The sequence below is a fragment of the Nothoprocta perdicaria genome, unplaced genomic scaffold, assembly GCF_003342845.1.
Source record: "Nothoprocta perdicaria isolate Ctin4 unplaced genomic scaffold, notPer1 scaffold_46, whole genome shotgun sequence".
Taxonomy (NCBI): Eukaryota; Metazoa; Chordata; class Aves; order Tinamiformes; family Tinamidae; genus Nothoprocta; species Nothoprocta perdicaria.
In genome coordinates, this window is record NW_020455710.1 from 283,212 (window position 1) to 302,714 (window position 19,503).

Below are 19,503 nucleotides of genomic sequence, written 5' to 3' on the forward strand. Positions count from 1 at the left end.
CTGGGGCCCTCCTGCCTTCACAGGGTTTTGTGCAGAAAGCAGAACACTGGAGATTTGCACCCCTAGCAAATCCACCTAAATACATTTGGGAAGTACAGCTAAGGCCTCTCGGGACCTGCTCTTGTCGTGCTTCTCACTCACTCTGCGGTACTTCAATGCCCCTATCTGCTCAAAGGGGCAAAGAGGGGATTCCATGCTCTGCAGTCTTGAAAAACCCAACTCACACCTACCGAGCAGCACATAAGCCCTTAGTGCCACAAAGCAGGTCCAAGGTAGGCAGTAAACAGAGCCCATCTTTCCTAACTCACACCCATCAATGTGATTTTCTTCCCCAGKTCCTGGACTGTTCTCACCCGCTCCCTTTCACTCACCATGAGCATGGCTTGCTGGTTGATAAAGGCTTGCTGCTGTGCTGCTAACTGGTTGGGATCCACTGCTGGAACCATAGGCTGCGCCTGGGGCATAACCATGGCTGCAAGAGAYAGACACATCTGCAAACACCCAGAGACACTGGGTGCCTGAGCACGAGCCCAGAGCAGCCTGCCTGGCCCACCCCTGTCTCGCAGAGCTGAGCTGTGCAGCCCTGGGCACTCAGCTCACCTGCTTCTGAAACACTTGCKGCCGCTTTCAGCCCCAACGCAGACCACGCTGCGCCAACATCTGGCTGCACAGCTGCCAAACAGCTGTGGGACTACACTGCAGAGGTGGCTGCCGAACCTCCTGACTACAGAGTCTGCGACTTCCAATGAAAGGTCTAAGTGTTGCAGTGACAGGATACTACTAATATTCCAACATATGGCCTCATTAGGATGCTAGATTCTCTTTCCCTATATGGTTACTGAAATAATGTGTAATTACCTGGCATTGGTGCCATGCCACCAAGCCCTGGCATCATGGGCACAGATGCTGGCATCATTCCTGCCATTGCAGGCATAGGCTGGTAAGTTGGTACTTGCATCATTGCAGGGAGGCCTGGAGGTAAGGAGACACACACAGTGTTTTGGGAATCACCGATCAGAAAGTCCTATCAGTCCTGCAGAACACGACACACAGGCTCAGCACCTCAGGTACTCTCTCCCTACACACATCAGAGACACATGAAGGGCTCATCTCTTTGTACACAGCAAAACTCAGGTGAAAAAGGAAGTCAAAAGAGAAATGCATGGCCTGACAAGCTTTTCAACAGCATGAATCAGAGCCTGTATTGGCCACCTCAGGACCATATCCTTCAGAAATGGTGTAACAGAAATCCCCCTGTCAAGGCCAGCAGAGCAAGACACACAAAGAGCAGTGTCAGCTCAGAGTGAGCAGCATGCAGCCTAGGTCTTCTGAGCTGTGATAGTCTACCCAACAAGAAGGGCAAGACTTCACATTTGGCCAAGGGGCCCARATTTCTTCAATGACACAGCAAGAAYGACATAAATAGCCATATGTGTGGCAAACTGGTCTCATGTCAATGAYCTGAAATAGGGCCTATGATCCCCGAGCCCTTCCAATAGCCATAAACAGCTCCAGTCTCACCACACATGTGGACAATCCCCACCTTTCTGAAACAGCTGACAGTTTTTCCTACACATGCAGATTTCTTAGTGTCATTAATATAGTGGTGTGTGACTCCACTCTGCTGAAAATAACTTGACAATAGTAAGTCTTGCGCTCCACACAAACTACAAAATAAAGAAGTCAAACACACAAACCAGAACCTCTACACGGTCGAGACTTACTAACCCATGGTATAGCTAGAGATAACAGGGAAGTCTGTAAAGAAGCAATAAGAAAGATTAAAACCTTCACCCGAGAAAGGCAGCAACTGTTTGGGAAAAGTACAAGGTGCATTGACATCAATGAAGGACTTAAAACCTTGGCGTAAGGAAGAGGTGGCCTGAGTCAGGAGCAAACTACCTGCTGCCTTAGACCCTAGACCATCTCAGGATAGAAATTAAAGGCAAGACAAAGGTGGTACCCTCTCCAAAGCATCTGTGTCTCCCAGCACCTGGGAGGGAGTAGTACAAATTCTAGTTAGCTAAGCTAGAAGCCGAGTGCTCTTCATGAATTAGCTGAGCCCATGCAATAATTAACATTTGGGGCATTTAAGCACACGTATCCCCACAGGTTTCCAGCCGTCCCCATCCCCTCACAGACCTGTAGGAGGAAAGATTCCTCTCTGTGTGGGTCCAATCTTCCCACCTCCTTTCATGCGCCCAGTCAGACTCTCCCCGTTCTCCATATCCTGCATTAACAGAGAAATAGACTTGTCTGTGCTCAGAAAAACACATTTCCCAGTGGAGGAACTATCCAAACGGTTGTCTGAGCTGAGGAAAGGCAGAGGATGCTTGAGGAAGGAGTCATCCTAAAAGAAGAGCTGCAGCGAGAAGGAACAGGAAGGGACCTACTGGTACCCTGGAGCCTTGATGCAGCACAGGGCTGAACAGATCATCCACATAGTGMTCCAAGCCCACAGGAGTCCTCAGGTCCTCTCCAAATTTTTCACCTAGGAGCACAGGGAAGTCTGGTGAGAAGACGGATAAGAAACATACCCCTTCTCTCAGTCCTTCTTAAGCAGCCATGTTTTAAAGCAGAACCCCCACCTTACCTTTACTTCTCAGGAGAAAAGTCATTTTCCCCTCTCTGTCTTGAGCTCACCTGACCCTTCCCAATGGTACCCACAGTCCTGGGCAGGAGCTCACCTGAGTAGAGGTGGCTGAAGTCTGGAGGGAGACTCGGTGGTGGGAAAACAGGGGCCYGGATGCCTGGAGCAGGGGGGATCCTGTTGAAGGGCAAATGAGATGAGGACAGCACAGAGCTWTGTAAGAAGACATGGAGCACTGGGTAAAGGGCCAGTGGTGGAGCTGGAGATAAGGTGACTCACTGATCCAGGGCAGAGTTCTGCAGGTCCTGTTCAGGGGCRATGGGGTACGTGACTGAGGAATGAGAGGGGTTGCTGGGGCTCCTGGCCTCCTCCATCTCCCCAATGAGGTCCAGCACAAAGTCACATCCCAGCAGATTCTGCCATGTATTACCATTGAACATGGAGACAGACCATCCTCGAGTGCTCTTGTCACAGCCCCTGGTAACCAGGAACAGAAGGAGAGAAAAGATGACATGGCAGGTTGGGGAAAAAGGGAAACACTGCATTCTGTTTCCTCTTGCTTTGTATATCCTTGGCTAAAGTCCTTAAGCTTTTGGGTCTGAACCTATGAATACATGTACAAGGTCAGGAAGAAACAAGATTCACYTAGGACTTGTTCATTTTTTYTTTCCTTCTTTTTCTGCAACAGCTCTGATAGGTCATATTTGTGAGCTCACTACTCCTAGGAAAAGCTGCACACGTATGGAAGGGAAAGGGAACGAGCACATGCTGGGAGGGTGAAAGGAGAGTACTGTGTACTCTCTGCAGACCTGCAGCCCTGACCAATCTGATCATTAAGACAGCCTCTTTCACAGCCCTAGGTCTTCTCCCATCATTTGGCAGTACCTTGAACTCAGGAGCCAGGCTGCATACTGCTCCCCGGTCATCCAGGACTCCACCTCAGCTGAGAACTTCTCCTCTAGACCAGAAAAGAGAGTCAGTACACATAGTCCCTGACAAGGCCCTAAGCAACACCCRGACTCTGGAGAGCTGAGACAGAGCCCAGCTCTAAGCATGTCCTGGCAGATCCCAGCTCCAAGCACATCCAATCAAACACCTGGAAGGGCTCACAATATTGTGGCCTGTCTGGATCATCACTCCCCTCCCTAACAAGTCAGAGGATAGATGCCCTGCTCAGAGCTTGAACACCATGACCCAGGATCTGGGTGGAGGGAAAGGCTCAGTCAGTAACAAAGCCAGGGGATGCTGTGATAGGGCCTATGCAGTAATGACTAACAGAAAAATAAGGTCCAGAGAGATGCACCACCAGACAGCAACCTCTGCTGAGACGGGCCTCAATCCAGAAGAATCCTATCACTCAGGCTGCCTGAGCAGCAGGTCTGAGCTGAGCAGCTTTGGGTTTCAGAGAGCTGGGGTCTGGATTCAGACATTCTTCAGATTCCCATCACTCTTCACCAAGCTTACAGAATATTTTCTAAATGCTGATTTAATGAATCCTGACACTGCAGGAGTCATTAGGGACTAGGGGATGGTGAAAGGACAGAAACATGAGCTACCAGCAAAGGTATGAATGTCTAGCACCATCTTCCCTCTTCTCTGGTTTGCAGTCCACTCCAGCTGAGTGGGAGGGTAGGCTCGGGCAGCTGCTGGGTCAATCTCTGTGTGCGGCTTGGCTGTCAAGATCTTGCGTTGGCAAACGGCGTTGTAACCTTCCATGCCATGGTCCGAGACAAATCTGCAGCAGGCAGCCACCTTTAGCACATGGCTCATCTCTCTCAACCCTAATCAAAGCACAACCAGCTCTTCCCTCCTCCTTACTTCAGTAATGGCTTCTCCAGGGCTGGTGAGGGAGTAAAGGAGCTCAGCAAGGTTGTCATTAGGACCCAGGCTCGCTGGCCCTGCTCCATGTCTCGGTTCTTCCATGCCTGGCTGACCACCTGACTGAAGATTTCGTCACGCAGGGACAGGTTATTCAAACCTCTGCCAGCAATATAGTTGCCCAGAAGCAGTTCCTGCCAGCCACGGAGGTTCTTGTCACCAACGAACCGCAAAATCTAGAGCATTCAGGGAAAAAGGGAGAGCTTTAGCTGCAAAGTAACCTCAAAAATCCCAGTTGTAGACATTGGGGTGTCTGTGACCTTAGGAACACTCAAATGCGAGTCTGTGCTCAGGTCTCACGTACCATTCAATTTCTGGGGAATTCAGGAGACTGTGTTCACAGGGACAGGACTCTGACTAAGGGTCAGGACTTCTCCAGACTATTCCTTTTTCTGCCTCTGACTCATAATTTGCTCACGGGCAAAGCAATTCCCCTTCTTCGGGGATCAGAGCTCAGACAGATGACAATTCACCGGGGGCTATTTCTTCCAGAGACTGAGCCCAACACAARGAATTGCTGTCTAACAGCTGAATGTTTACGCTTTGGTGTATTTAATGTTATAGCAAGTAGCATGACACGTTACACTCAAACAACTCACTTGAGCGATAACAGCAATGATTCGGCTCCTTCCTATGCACATCAGCATCAGAGGTTTACTGTAATYTCTATTTCTCACCCTTAGGTACGGAATAATTCCAGCCTCTACAATTCAATAAGTCATTAGATTTAAAAAATTTTCTGAAATGTGCCATGGACAGCTTTGGAAAGGACATTTATGAATGGCAGTCTATTTTATCTAGGAGAACAATACTTCTTAAAATGTGCCAGAGACTACTGAGAAAAAAATCAGAGGTGGAAGTTCTTCAGTTTTCTATGGAATTATTTTGTCTTAAGTCCCCGTGCACTAGAGCCTTGCTGAAGAAACAGTTGTATATTTTGATTAGCAGTAGAGAAAATAGTATTTATTCTCTACAAAAAATAACAGTAATCCGCTTAAACACATTAATCCTATTCACAAGGCTTCAGAGAGCTTSTGTTCTCCTATAATCGAGATCACTGAGAGAAAACAAAAGACTGGTTTTAGGTATTACATTTCCTAAAGGACTTATTTTAATCACACATAACTCCCCAAACAGATTTAACAGATTTACCCACAAATTCTCGGAAGACTCATTCTATTTGCAGGAAAAAAAAAAAATCATCATTTTGAGATGTACTTTCCACATCCAGAGAGGGCTGGACCTAATACAGGGAACAAGTTCCTTACATTGGAAATTAAGTTTGTGTTTTCACAGGACAATTGCCACTGCTACCCTCACGATGCAGCAGCACAGGACCGTGCTGACCCAGGGTATTACGGTGTCTCTCACCAGGCCAACRCTACAGAACTAGGTGTGGTTGCAGGGATCATTTTCTTGATGACAAAGTCCCTGTGGCCACTTGTCCCAGCCTCCATACCACAGTTCACTGTCCCCTACTGTGTACTGTATGGTACAAGGGTGTTTTATCTATAAACCAGATCACAGAAGAGACCTGGGTTAMATAAACCTGTTTTTCTGATGAAGGTAGAGGAGTTAAGTGCTTGAGGGCAGCAGGAGACAGATCTCCTTTCTGTTATTTCCCATACTGCTACTGCAACAATGAGAAACAARAGTTTAGCAATCTAATTCCTATACGTCCTACCAAGTGCCAAGACTCTGCCACTAGGCAATTCACTTGAATCAGTAGCAAAACTCCTACTGAGACTTCCTTCACCTTCTAGGTCTCCTATAGGTGCTCACTAAGGATAACATTTACCCTCTGGGGCTGGTCTGTGCCTCACCAATAACCCCAGCAACCTGCAGGGCCACATGTGATTTATGTCAGACAGTTCCAACACCTAGTAGGAGCTCTTCTCTCCTAGCACACCATACAATCACATATTTTAAGAACAGTAGTAACCACCATGCACTTCAGCATCTAGTATGGAGGCATCAAAACATTCTCTTCCATTCAGCTGTTCTTCAACAAGGCCCTAGCAGRGAAAGAAATCTCTCACCAGTTTGTTGATCTCAAGTGCACTCTCCCGGTGTTCAGCTTCCAGACGGGTTAAGGGCTGATGAAGGGGATGACCAGGAGCAGGGAAATCTGTATTCTAAAAGAGAAAAACAGAAACATTTGTACTTGATGTTACCAGACCTAGCACGTTCTCCTTGTATGAAGCAATGGGAAGAAATGAATCAGGTTCCCACCTGGAAGTGGGACTTGATGAAGGTAGAGAAGGGGTAGCTGTTGATGGCAGGCGGAAGGGAAAGATCATCTTTGACTTTGACCTCTGGAGGCAACGTCTCAGTTATCTGGTTGGCTTGTGCTTGATGTTGACCTGCGAGAGAAAAAAATTTGCATATTCTGGCAGTCAGGAATGTCACCAGAGTATATCTGACTTGTAGTGCAAGGCATTACACGGCTACTCCATGTATCTACCCCTCTGAGCATCTGTACCAGATCCCTTGGCTTTCAGAGACACTCAACCCACCTCTACAGTCCCCAACCCATGAAGCAGGCACATTGTCACAACCCTGAGTCCACAAGGTCTAACTTCAACGGGGAGCTTGGACAGCTCTAATCCTTCAGACTCTTATGCCTGGATAACACCCAAAGGGCAGACAACACCCAGTGCTTCAATTGATGTTCAATTGGTGTTTCAACAAGAACAGAGGGAATTCAGTACAGTCTGCTCCAGTTCACAAGGTTCTTGACTGATTATTTCCAATTATTGCACCATACTGAAGGTCAAAGATACAGGTGTCATTTTATTAGATGCTGTGACAATGTGCCAAGGAGGCAATTCCTGCCTCAACACTTTTGTAGCTTACTTATACATACTGTATAAAGAGCTAACAGAAGAAACGAAACTGTGAACAACTTCTTGCTCAAGATCAAGTCAAGACCAGGCAAATCATTTTGATTAATGGTATTCTAGCGATTTGAACATAAAATTTACAGAAAAATAAAACAAAAACACCCATACACAACATCCATTTGCCTTTATCATAATGACACTGCAATGGTAATAAAACAAATACAGCCCACGTGAGAGACAGCAGGCAGAACAGACCCACACTTAACCTCCTGCTAGAAAACATGACAATAAAAAACATACAACAGTGCAGGGGAGAGAGGGAAGGAGAGGGAGCTTCAAACCTTCAGCTAAGCGCAACAGGGCAGCAAGTTCTGCAGGGATCTCCAGCAGTCCCACATCCTGCGGACAGAGCGAGCAAGTCAATCATTCGSGTACCTGGAATGGGCATTTCCTGCAGGGGAAACAGCAGCTAAACCTGGGCTCCGTTCTGCTGCGACCGGGTAAAGCCACCTTTGAAAAGTTGGTCCTAACAAGGACTTGAGCATCTAAACAGCAGCAGTAATTTTGCTGCTTCATATCAGTCTCAGCTCAGGGTAGGTACCTTGCTGGCCAGGGAGCCTTATTTATTCCTGAAATGCTACACAGATGAAGACATTATCTTGAAAAGCAAAACAACTGTTAAAAATGATAATAAATGTGCATAATTAAGCCACTTCTCACCAGCATAACATTCTGGTATCTTTAAGTAATATCCCAGCAATTGATAACAGAGGTACATCATTTTTGAAATAGTTTGACTTTGCTCACCCCAAAGCTTTCAATTTTAAAACGAGTTCCTCAGTGGAGCATTCAGGAAGTCTACTGTGAAATTCCACCCTGCTTGACCCAAACCTGAGGAAGTAGGAGGTATTTTAAGGGCTCCCAGAGCTGGATGCTCCTCAGGTCATTACTGGGAAATCCACACCAAATTAGAAGTGTAACTTCTCAACCTAACTTTGCCCGCTTCACTTTCACAGGAGCCCCAAGGATAAGGTGGTACTGGTTCAACTCAGCACCCACATAGTAACACGAAGGGTGGAATTAAAAGAGGTGGCCTGTAGCAAAACTCCAGGGTTTCCAGGAATTATTAATAAATCAAAATGAAAAACTCAAACCAGGTTTTGAGGGAAAGTTTTAAAATTCCTCCTGGGAAATTCAGCACTAGATCACTGGCCTTTTCTTGCTCTCTGCAAGAGTTCAGCAGCATCAAGTTTACATCCCCCCGCCCCAATCCTTATGCTCCTACAAAGTGTTGAACATTCCCAGCTTCCACAGCTGGAATAGAACCAGCTTTCCTACAAARACACAGCAGAATTTAATAGCAATTCACTAGCCAAATCCACACCCCCCACATGGGCTGACAGGATGAAAGGGCAAAGGCCTCATTTTAAGGCCAGAAAGAAAGTTCCTAGAAGATACTGAGACATTTGGATGTCCCCATTCTTTTTATCCAGAAGCTACAATGCCTACGAATGCTGCCAGTGTTCAGCACTCCTGTTCTTCCATCTCATAGGAACCCCAGAGAATCCGCATCCATCAGTGCCTGAAGCTTGGGGGGCACACAGGAACACCCTGAAAAGCCTGTTTGGACTCAACAGGGCTCTCGTGAACCTACCATTCCTGGGCTGGGATTGTTCTCTGTGTCACCACTGGCCAGGGACCTCCTTCTTTGTTTCCCTTCTTCAAACTCCTGCTGTCAAGAGATGGGAGAAAAAAAGATGCAAGTCCAGCTACTTCTGGGAGCAGACACTACAAACARGCAGGAGTTAGTGCCTTGCTCCAGCAGATAAAGTGATGAAACAGCTGCAGGGCCTTCAGAGGACTCAACATAGAAGACAGGAAGGAGATGCTCAGGCAAAGCCCTTAGCTCTGCTCAAGCACCAAGTGCCTCCYGCCCTACAGCTGAACAGCAGCAGCCTTTGCTGCCTGCTCAGCATCCCCAACACACCCTTCTTGCCTTGCCTGCTTTCAAGAGGTCTCGGGACAAACCAAGAGCACRCACGAGTTGTTAGAAACATTCACCTGCCTCCTCCAGCACCCAAGGAYGAGATAATGCAGCCTGAACAAGATCTGGGTGACTCTCTGGGAATAGGGACCACTTTAGAGGTGCACAGCAACAGTCTCTCTCACAGCTCTACCCTTTCCCATCTCTATTGTCCCAAAGCCTCTCCACTCACCTACTGCCTGCTCCAAGGTAGAAAAGGAAGTTGCTCCTCTCTCCTTCCTGCCCATCTGTGCTGCAGGAGGGTGAAACTAGATGGGATGTTATGAGGGCTGGGCTGAGAAGGATGGTAGGCATGCTAAAGTCCAAAGGGCAGGGCTGCGGGGAGGGAGCAGAGGAGGAAGAGGGCTGTGTCTCCGCAGCAGGTGAACTTTGAGAGCTTTATTGTTGCTACTGCTACTGTATGTGCTGTGGCTTCAGCAAACAAATACTGGGGAAATAGAAACTGGTTCCAAACAGCAGTGCTGCTGTGGTTACTCGGGACAGAGAAAAGCTGGATCCTGTCCAAGTAGGAAGGGGCAGGAGGAGGAGGAACAAGAGCACACGCTGCTCTGGGCACAGCAGAAGGCACCTCTACAGAGTCTTCCAGCCCTGGGAACTTTCTTTCCCATGCTTTGCTAGTCAAGCCAGCAGCTACGTTGCTTTCCTCCTTCCCTAACCTGTGAAGCTGCCAGCTACACAGACATTAGCTGCTACCATAAGCCCTCTGATTTCCTATTTTCAGTTTCATTTCTAACAGTGTGCACAACATTGTCAACACTRTTGACAGAATCACAGCTCTTCCATGCAGACTGTTTTATATCTTCCCAAACCACTGCCACCCTATTGTCACCCCAACTCSGAACTCAGCTGATCTCCAGCAGGCCAAGGATGCCAGCAGCCTGAAGCACCTGTGGGAGGTCAGTGAAAGGTGGACAAAAAAGATCTTGCATTTCAGTCACTATCTGTGATAACATCAGAAACTAAACCGAGCAACTGCAAGACCGTCTCATTACAGCTTGAGCAGAAGAGCTGTTCTCAAGCTCAGAGCTGACACAGGCTCAAGTCTTCTGTGAGGCCACCTAGAGAAGGTCACCCTCACAGAAGCACTACCTCTACCAATTCTGCACCTTGTTTACAGAGGAAAGGTTTCAGTCTCAGTGATTGCTCTTTTGACTGTATTTATCTCAGTCAGAGAGTGAAAGACAGTTTTACCACATCGCTGCCTCATTTCCAATAAACCATCTTGAAGGCCAGCCCTGCCCCGGCCTCACCCACTTACCAGCTCTCTACCTAGGGCAGTAATAGCTCTTGTGGGACGAGTCCTGAGAACAGGGCTGTTACCTGCCAGTACTTCCTCCTTTGAACAATGGGTCTGGAGGTTAAAACCATCATCTTAAACTGCATCARAGTTTTCTTCCGTCTCCTGTATAGCTTCCTGAAGGGTTGGGGAAAGAAGAATTGCAAATGAGAAGCAAATATCAACAAGTTTGGGCAAACCGGGGACTCAATTCAAGATATTTGGACTAACACAAGGTTATGTGGCCAGCCAATCTGGATGTGGYATTAAACCCTTGTCAAGTCTGGTCTCATCAGAACTGCCCCCACAGCCCCTTGGACTGCGGTGAGCTCCAGTCACCCCAGTAAGAGCTYATTTAACAGGATTCCCCACCCAGGRGCCTGGCCAGGCAAATCCTCACCTTGTCATCCTGAACAAGGACAGGACTTTGCCCGATCTTTGTCTCCTGACCTTGCCTGGTAACCTCGGAAGTAAGCCTGAATGATGGTGACTTTTTCCTGGAGAATGCGGAGGCGCCTGCGGTGCAGGAGGCGGCAGAAGTTCCTCTGGAGGGTTACGAYGGCCCAGGTCTGTCTCTGGCTCCGTCGTCTCTCCAGCAGCTGCCTGGCCTTCTCCTTCAGGAATACCTGGACAAAGGGAGCAGCTGCTGACCCACAAAGAAGTTGTCAGCTTCTCCACGGAGTGATCAATAATAAAGAGTTGCTGATTTAGCTCCTTGGAGCTTTGCTGTCTACACGATCCCCTGCTAAGGGAAGGAAGCCCTCTTTGGGAGRGGAGGAGGGTTAGGCACAGGACACAGGAGAGAGGGGGATGGAAGTGTCTGTGGAGGACTGTTCAGGAGCAGGCCATTGGAAAGTGATGGTGGTTAGCAGACAGGGAAGRAGGAAACCCAGGCCTCCACCGAGGAATGTTAGCTGGACCAACAAGCTGGCCCTGCTGCTACAACCTGGAGCAACATTTCCTGCTTTTCCATCCAAAACAGGAAAAATCTCCCCTTTATGCCAAAGACAGGAGGTCAAGCAAAACAGAGGCAGGGGCATGCAGTGCTATCCCTCTCTGGACAGAAAGGCCGAGGTGCTCACTCTCCACTGATACCCAGCAAACAGATAGCTGGAACTGTGGTCTTGAGATTCCCTGTAAGTAGCACCTTTGTTACTCCAATCTGATAGAGCTGAGAGGGGTTTCCCATCACGTGGGACAGCACTGCTGCACAGCCTTCCCTCTCCTCCAAGCACTCATGGCTTCTCGCAACCAGGAGCCCGTATCTGGAAGACAGTAAATTGATATAAGAGAAGTCAGGGATCTACCTACAATCATCAAGGAACAAATTTTCATAGGCTGACAAGTCCACCAAGGCCTTGAGTGGAATTGCAAGCCAATAAACCACTACCTGGCTAGGAAGTTCTGGAATGGAAAGCGGACTGGGTATCCCTCCTTTCTAACATGGACGGCCTCCAGTATCCCAGAATGTCTCAGCTGACAAGCAACATACTCCATATCAAAGATATCTGACAGCTGTGGACATAAGGCACAATTAAAATGGACAAGGATAGCTGGGTGCTTAGAAAGGAGCCCCTCCTATTGGGCAGTGGCCTGGAGAACTGCACAAACTACCCATCACATCTTCTGGGTGCCCAGTTGACATTAGCTTCTTATCCCCTGGCATGTGGTCAGCTCACACRCCACAGGGTTGGGTGTGAGAAAGAGGAGCAGCTGCGTTACCTTTTGGGGATTAGGGGTGATGCACCGAATGAAGAAGGCATGGCTCCTGCAAAGCAGAAAAGAACCTTTCAGCAGCCTCCTCTCTGTGCTGACTTGGGCAGACTTTGCAGTGCCAAGAAACCTCTAACACATACCACCATCCTCTCATTCTGCTTCAGCAGCTCACAACCCAACTCTGCTCAAGCACCYACTCTAATCAAGCCCAAAATAAGCGAGGAAGAAAAGTCTCTGGGTGCAGCAATCAGCCCAAAGTAGAGATGGCACCAYGATGTCCTCTCTCACCTTCTCAGCTTGGCTGTGAGGTCCTGCAGAGATTCCTGGAATTTGGACACCAGTGTGGAAGCCTGAGGTTTGAGCCCCTTCCCTCTGGCCCCCAGCTCCCTTTGCTGGTTGTAGGCAGCCTTAGCCTTTGTGAAAATGTGAGACACCAACTGCAAAGACACAGAGGAACAACCAGAGATCCCTCAAACACATGGAAAGAACAGTCTTTTCTATCTGAAACTGGAATTTACCCTTTATCCCAGCTGCATCTTGAGGAAGTCTGTAAGTTTTACATATCAAATGCATTGATAGCAGTAAAAGAAGGGACTTGCTGAATTCTCTTGTGCCCTTCAGCAGCAGGAATCTTTTCACAGTTCCTCCGGATTCCCCCCAAACCTTATCACTCTGTCTGCTTCTCATATGAAAACCATAAAGGCCTTGTTAGGTGCCTGAAGCCTAGATCCTCACCCACTCCAGTACCTTGAGGCGGCTCTGAGAGAAGATATCCAACACCTCTGGACGCAGCCGGTCACGGTTTTTAGCAAGAAACTTGTGGACCTGGCAAAGACAAAGCCTGATTTAATGAAGAGTACAGATCAAACCAGGAAGGCAGATGCCTCTCCTACACATGTCTGGGATTAGAACAGATGAGTGGAAAAGGAGGCTGGGAACAAGTGCTAGAGACTGAAGCTTGCTGTCCCTTCTGCCACCAAGCATGGAGAGGAAAGCAGCTGCTGCTTGTTCTTTTCCTCCCTCCCTCACAGTGGAAGGGACTGCCAGACAGGCTCTCATGCATCACTTTCCCCCTTCAGCAGCACCAGCTTTTCCAGTTTTCCAAGGCTCTTGTGTGAGCAAAAAGTAGGTAATTCCAGTTACCTGCTTTGCTTCTGCCCACAGTCAGCCCTGTTTCTCTCTCCTCACTGCTGATACATTGGCACTCCAGAGGGAGGTACAGTTAGTTACAGAAAGAGCTATCTGTTCACAGCACTCAGAGCTGGTCCCTCAGGACACCCACAGCATGTTTCCACTCAGACCCACTGCTCCAAGTCACCTGCCAACCCACTGAGCTCACCTGATAGGTGACAGGGCCCCCATAGTGTTTGACAGTGAAGACGGGCAGAGGGAGCTTGGGTTTGGTGTACCAAGGGCTGTCCCCGTGATGGTAATGACACTTGTGGAGGAAAGTGTGGTCAGTGGCCTGAAAGGGAGATGACAGACACATTTCCTACTGCTCAACATATTCTGTGGGTCAAAAAGCTATTATACTGGTGACAAGAACACAAAATGTACCTCTGTAAACATAAAAGTACTTCTGTTAATGGATATAACTACCCTGCCATAGACATCCTGTGACAGATCAGATGAGAAGGGTTCCTCACCTGAGGCAGTGAAGTCTGGTCATCCAAGATACACAAGATGCCATGGGGTTTTGCAGAAATGAAACTGAGGCACGACTCACTGTACATATTGGAAATGGGAATCCAAACTAACTGTTCTTGGCTATATTCCTCCTGCATGTTAGAGATCAACCAGTCAAATCCAGCCACAAAAACAGAACAAATTCAAGGAGTTAAAAATATCTGGTTTAACTCTTCAAGAAGGTACTTCATTATTCCTCATTAAAGGGCCCTCTGCAGGGGCTGCTGCCTCAGCTGGTTCCAAACACGCTGCCCCTCATCTGCTGTCATGAGTTCCACTTACCTCCTCTTGGGCAATGACAGTCTGGCTGAAAAAGTGCTGGAGATGCTCATTGGCAAAGTTGATGCAGAGCTGTTCTAAGCTGTTCACCTCCAGATCCTACAAAGACAAAAAGGCATCGCAGGTCCAACTCGCAGCCCCTCAGAAGGCCAGACCTTTGGGGCATAACACAYAGCACCGGCTAGTGCCGATCTGAGCCCCCAGTCCAGGCAACTTGATCTAATCAACTGAATCTGAGAAATCCAAATTATATCATGTTTGGCTTTTAAGTTCTCRGCCTGGTTTATTGACTAGGTTGAGCAGCAAGGAACAAAAACTGAAGGAACGTGAAGAGAGAAAGATGTCCTCTTGGATGCATATCCCCACTTATACACGTACCATCGTTCTCACCAGGCACTAAGCCAAGCATAGACTTTAACATGAATCCTAAGTATAAAACCCACAGACCTTAAGTTACATGGTGTAAATACCGTTGTCTTTCTGCAAAGACAGGATCAAATTCCCTCCCACCTCTATCGGCAGCTGGAGACAGTGCACACACCTGTAGCCATAAAATATGAAAGGAATGGGAAGAGCAACCTCAAAACCGTAGATGTCCACGATGCCCACAGTGCAGTCTGTCTCTGAGGGGGCCAACCACTCGTTGATCCTTAGCAGCAGCCATTCAAAGAGCAGGTAATACAGAGTCTTAGCAATGGAGTCTCTGAGTGGAAGAGAGAAGTGAAGACAGTTACAGCAGAGCCAGCAGCCTTGGGTGCATCTCATCAGCCCAGACAAACAGCAGGAAATACCTGGCATCAATGGCTCCTTCTACAGACAGAGGGGTGAAGATCCGATCATACGACATCACCTGAGCACATAAAAAGAGCTGTGATTTATTATTATCTTGCTATTCCCTACACATACCATAAAGGAAAAAATAAAAACAGAATTGTTTCCACCTCTCTGCTGGAGAGCCAACTAGCAGAGCCTAACACCATCTCATGTTAGAAAACAGCCTCCTAGGTGTGAGTTCTGCCACCTTACAATCTCTGCACCCTGAAAGTTTCCTTGAGAGGTTCAGCACAGCCTTCCTGRTCTAGCATAGAAACCATTTTGCAGCACTTTGTTTCTGCAATTACTTCCCAGATTTTGGACCCCACAAGGTATCCTTGGGACAAATGTGAAAGGACGCAGAGATACTCACGGTGACTCGGTGAGTGACAGCACTTTGCAGGAGATCTGCTGAGATGCTCAACAAATTAGCCACAATCCGAATCTCGGTATCACTGGCAATGGCTGCATGTTCAAATGATCCTTTCTAGATAACGGAGAACAACAGATGAAATTGTGGACCAGACACCAGATAAAACTAACACTTCTGACAATATCTCAGCAGCACAGAGACAGGTCACATAGCCAGGATAAGACACCACCATCTAAGTCCACTTTGGCTCCTCAAAAAGCCATCCAAGCTCTAATAGCCCCTGGTTGCCTCCCATCTTCTGTCTCTACCTAGATCAGTCTTAAACCACATATCCAAGAAACAAGATGGTTTTCAGATCACATCATGTTCAGTCAAAAACAACAATCCTGGTCTTATCACACGGGACAATTGCAGTGTTCAGCACTAGTAGCACTATCTGAAGCTGCCAAGGGTTAGTGTACCTCATAGGAGGTAAAGCAGATGTTCCCCAGCTGCAGAATGGCAGCCAGCACAGCCCAGGTAGAGGACATCTGGTCATCCGATAGGCTGATTCCCTCCAGAGCTTGCACCAAGACCACGAAGTCCTGACTGTCCTCCTTCCCCAGGATGTCACATGCTCTGCCCTGGAAAAGGGACAGAAAGTTGCAGTCAGGCCTCTGTGCCCCCCAGCTGGAGCTGAGGCCCCAGCAGGAAGCTTCCCACCAGGATTTCAAGGGCAAGGGCTGGAAACATCTGATAAAGAAAGCCCAGACACACCACAACCAGCTGCCACTAGTGGGAGCTCAGCATTCACAGCAGGCCAGTCTCTCGTCTCCTTGGGAGGGTTTGAGAACAAGATCCCTGTTTGCCCATAGGGGACACATTTTGATTATGCTCCCACTATGGGTGCTCACAGACACAGGAATGCAGTTTGCCAGGATACTGGAATCTCCTCCAAGGGAGGCCAGCCAGAGTTACTACCCCAGATGGTACCAGCACCTAGTGTAGTGAGGCCAAGCAAAGGGGTTTCTATACACAGAGAACACAGCCCAGGGTGACAGTCTCACCTCTGACACTGCACACAGATGATGCCCAGATTCCTCGTGCTTTTCTCTACAAGGGTGACCCCCTTGTACTCAAGTACTTGGAACAGGCTGCCTAGAGAGGCTGTGGAGTCTCCTTCTCTGGAGATCTTCAAAACCACTTGGACACAATCCTGTGCTACGTGCTCTAGGTGAACCTGTGTGTGCAGGGGCTGGACTAGATGACCTCTGGAGGTCCCTTCTAAACTTAAGGATTCTATAATTCTATGATCCTTGGAGGCCCTGGCCCAAGGAGGTCTGTAGAACCTGTCTGTGTAACAGTAGCCTGTGAAGAAAGCTCCCAATTGACAATGAAACAAGTGGGGTTCCAGTAGCTCTCGGACTTCTCCTGCCAAGATCTACGAGAGATTTTCTCAGTCTCTACTAAACTTCTTTCTACATAATCTTTTCCCATCTCTTCTCTGCAGCAAGCTAACACACTCCTGCCCACTATCACCTACAACATCACACCTCATAAGACCTGGTTTACAACACAAAACCTTTACCACCAGGGCCTCCCCCAGGAGACTGTAAGAGCATCTTTTTGCAGAGGCAGTTACAGCCCCTCTATAAATAGAGCTGACAAAACCACCCACATCCCTATCAGAGCAGCTGCATCAAATCCAGTGGGTTCTGGCAGGATAATGCTGGAGACAGGTGCAAGTTTTCCACAGGACAAGTCAACACAACCTTACCAGGAGACCTCAGAAAAAGCAGAGTCTTCTCAGTTATTCCCAGGTAGTGGGTAAAGGTTTTTACCMTCCTCCAGCCAGACTTGTCCTCAAGCAGGCAACTTTTCTAGCCCTTAGCAACTGCCTAATAAGTATCTACCAGGTAGSAGAGGCCCTTAATTGTCCTCCATCCTTGAGTCATTGCTACTTGTCCCTTCCTTGCCTGAAGGAGAGATGATAGCAATCATGCATCCAGCATTCCTCAGATGGCCACAGCTGATGTTAAAGAGGGTTTTTTCACCTGGGAAAGCTGAGCCACACAGCTGAAAGGGGCAAGATATCTTGCAGATGCTTTGAAGTCCCTGCGTGTGGAAACCACTCTTAAGCAAAACCAACTGGGCTCCAAGATGATGAGTTGCCAAAGGTCTAGGGAACAATTTTCTGGTGTAAATCAATCCAAATCAAAAGTTTACTGCAATGGTTTTAGGCTTCCCACCCACTGACTCAGTCAGTTAAGTGCGTTTTGGAAAAGGTAAAAACAATTTCTCTTTCTTTAGTTCTGCTAAAAATTAAAAGGTGACAAGCAAGGGATTTCCACACCACGAGGTGGAGCCAAGGGGCCACACAATGATTAGACTTCTTTTAGAAGTCTTTCATTGGGAGCAGCAGGGGCCATGAACAAAGAGGAAACAAGACACCAAGACATTCCTTTTGGGTCAGGTGTGAGAAGGAGCAGAGCAAACCAGCTCAGTCCTGAGGGGCACAATCAGGAGGGAAGCAAASTTATGTAGTGCCTCATAAAGGGCTTTGCTAGTCAGACAGAAGTCTCAGCAATTTCACTCTATCAGCTAAAGCATCATCATCTCACTCACCTGGTTCAGGTARAAGTAAGACTCTGCCTCTTGCAAGTACAACTCCTCTTTCTGCTCCATAGGCAGTCCAGCCAGTAGCTCATAAAACACGTGGTAGTTCCTCTCACCATGAGCCTAACGGGATACACAGTTTACAGAACTGACTTGAGTTCAGTTCCAGGACTCACGTTGCCACCAACCAAGCACTCGCGTAGGTAAGAAAGGTGAGAAAGTCCTAATAAGTGGCTTAATTCAACCTGCTTGGAGTTGAGGGAGTTCCTATTTTATTCAAAAAAGAGAAGTGGACATCTTGTGACATATTTCTTGCTAACAGAAAAAAATGGGAAGCAAATCTTACGCTTATTCCCATTCCTTTGATTTAAAAGTGACCTTAACATAAAATATGAGTAATACAAATAGAGTTGAAGGACCCATCTAGAAGGGAGGGACTCATGGGTCCTTACCTGAAACACCACACGAGACTTCTCCAGCAGGTACTGGGAGATGGACATTCCCACCATGGCCCCACTGGGTTAAGAAGGAGACATTCTGTAAGAGGCTAGTGACAGATTTCCTGTAGATCATTTATCTGAGGGTCTAGCAGACAGAGYTGTCACCAGGAAACAAGGGTCCAATCTGACCAACCCCGCCTGAATTTTGAAGACATCCAACACTGGCATTTTGGATCAGACCATGACATTGAAAGGCTCTAACCATTAAGACTGAGGCCTTTGGGTTATAACAAGACAGTTCCACAAAAAAACATTAGCTCAGTGCCTAGCAACAGGCAAAAAAGGTTAGAAAGGCAGGTGCAAAACAAAAAGAGGTGTTTTTTCACCAAACAGGTTAGACCTGTAGAACACTCAGCAGAGCCTGCTGCAGATGCATGCAGTTTACACCAGCTCAAGAAGAAACTGGAAAACCACAACAGGCTCYGAAAAGATTCAGAGCTGAGAACAGTTGAGGGCTTTTAGAAGGTCAGAGTGAAGCATCGTATATTTGGGCTGCTGTTGCCCCAGTGGACATTTGTCACCAGCGCTGGAGACACAACATCGGTTTTGATTATTCCTTGATATAAACAAGTTCAGATGTTCCTATTTTCTTAATTTATTTCCCATGTTGAGAGGTACAGATCTAGTCTTTTACACAGGAAATTTAAAAGCTAAGTAGAGGATTAAACTCTACTCCTATCCCCAATGGGAGGGAGGGCTTTTGCATGGTCCTTGACTACTGCTAGGCTTCTCAGCCAAGCACCTCCTGGACAGCAGGGAAGAGCAGTATCCCACAATGTCCCTCCAACTCACTGCTGCAGGTGGACATGTAGAAGCTTCCCAAAACGACTCGAGTTGTCATTGAGAATGGTTCTGGCATTCCCAAAACTCTCCAGAATAGGTAGAACATTGCAGGGCTTGAAGAAAAAAG

At 47.7% G+C, this 19,503-nt stretch overlaps 2 protein-coding genes and 1 long non-coding RNA gene across 3 annotated transcripts in view; all 3 read right to left on the minus strand.

The window, feature by feature from the left end:
• Positions 1-11,226, minus strand: part of LOC112953640 (unconventional myosin-XVB-like) — a 25,840-nt gene extending 14,614 nt beyond the window's left edge. The window contains exons 1-15 of the mRNA XM_026046733.1: positions 11,082-11,226; positions 10,676-10,769; positions 8,966-9,043; positions 7,653-7,710; positions 6,701-6,831; positions 6,508-6,603; positions 4,409-4,644; positions 4,147-4,325; positions 3,476-3,548; positions 2,871-3,067; positions 2,688-2,771; positions 2,394-2,509; positions 2,143-2,230; positions 859-972; positions 372-472 (exon numbers count right to left, since the gene is read on the minus strand). Of these exons, the coding sequence (XP_025902518.1) occupies positions 372-472; positions 859-972; positions 2,143-2,230; positions 2,394-2,509; positions 2,688-2,771; positions 2,871-3,067; positions 3,476-3,548; positions 4,147-4,325; positions 4,409-4,644; positions 6,508-6,603; positions 6,701-6,831; positions 7,653-7,710; positions 8,966-9,043; positions 10,676-10,738 (1,614 nt within the window). The 5' untranslated portion in view covers positions 10,739-10,769; positions 11,082-11,226. The remainder of the gene's footprint in view (positions 1-371; positions 473-858; positions 973-2,142; positions 2,231-2,393; positions 2,510-2,687; positions 2,772-2,870; positions 3,068-3,475; positions 3,549-4,146; positions 4,326-4,408; positions 4,645-6,507; positions 6,604-6,700; positions 6,832-7,652; positions 7,711-8,965; positions 9,044-10,675; positions 10,770-11,081) is intronic.
• Positions 11,036-17,432, minus strand: LOC112953727 (unconventional myosin-XV-like). Its single transcript, XM_026046830.1, has 14 exons — positions 17,391-17,432; positions 15,960-16,121; positions 15,499-15,612; positions 15,104-15,162; positions 14,892-15,015; positions 14,316-14,411; positions 13,994-14,125; positions 13,687-13,812; positions 13,095-13,172; positions 12,636-12,784; positions 12,354-12,399; positions 12,022-12,146; positions 11,779-11,896; positions 11,036-11,257 (listed from the first exon to the last, which is right to left on the minus strand). The coding sequence occupies exons 1-14, from the start codon at positions 17,430-17,432 to the stop codon at positions 11,036-11,038; spliced, it is 1,593 nt and encodes a 530-aa protein (XP_025902615.1).
• A 678-nt stretch (positions 17,433-18,110) lies between these two features.
• On the minus strand, positions 18,111-19,474 carry LOC112953634. Its single transcript, XR_003250591.1, has 3 exons — positions 19,386-19,474; positions 18,546-18,609; positions 18,111-18,216 (listed from the first exon to the last, which is right to left on the minus strand). It is a non-coding gene; the product is annotated as an uncharacterized LOC112953634 (long non-coding RNA).
• Between the last annotated feature and the right edge of the window lie 29 nt (positions 19,475-19,503).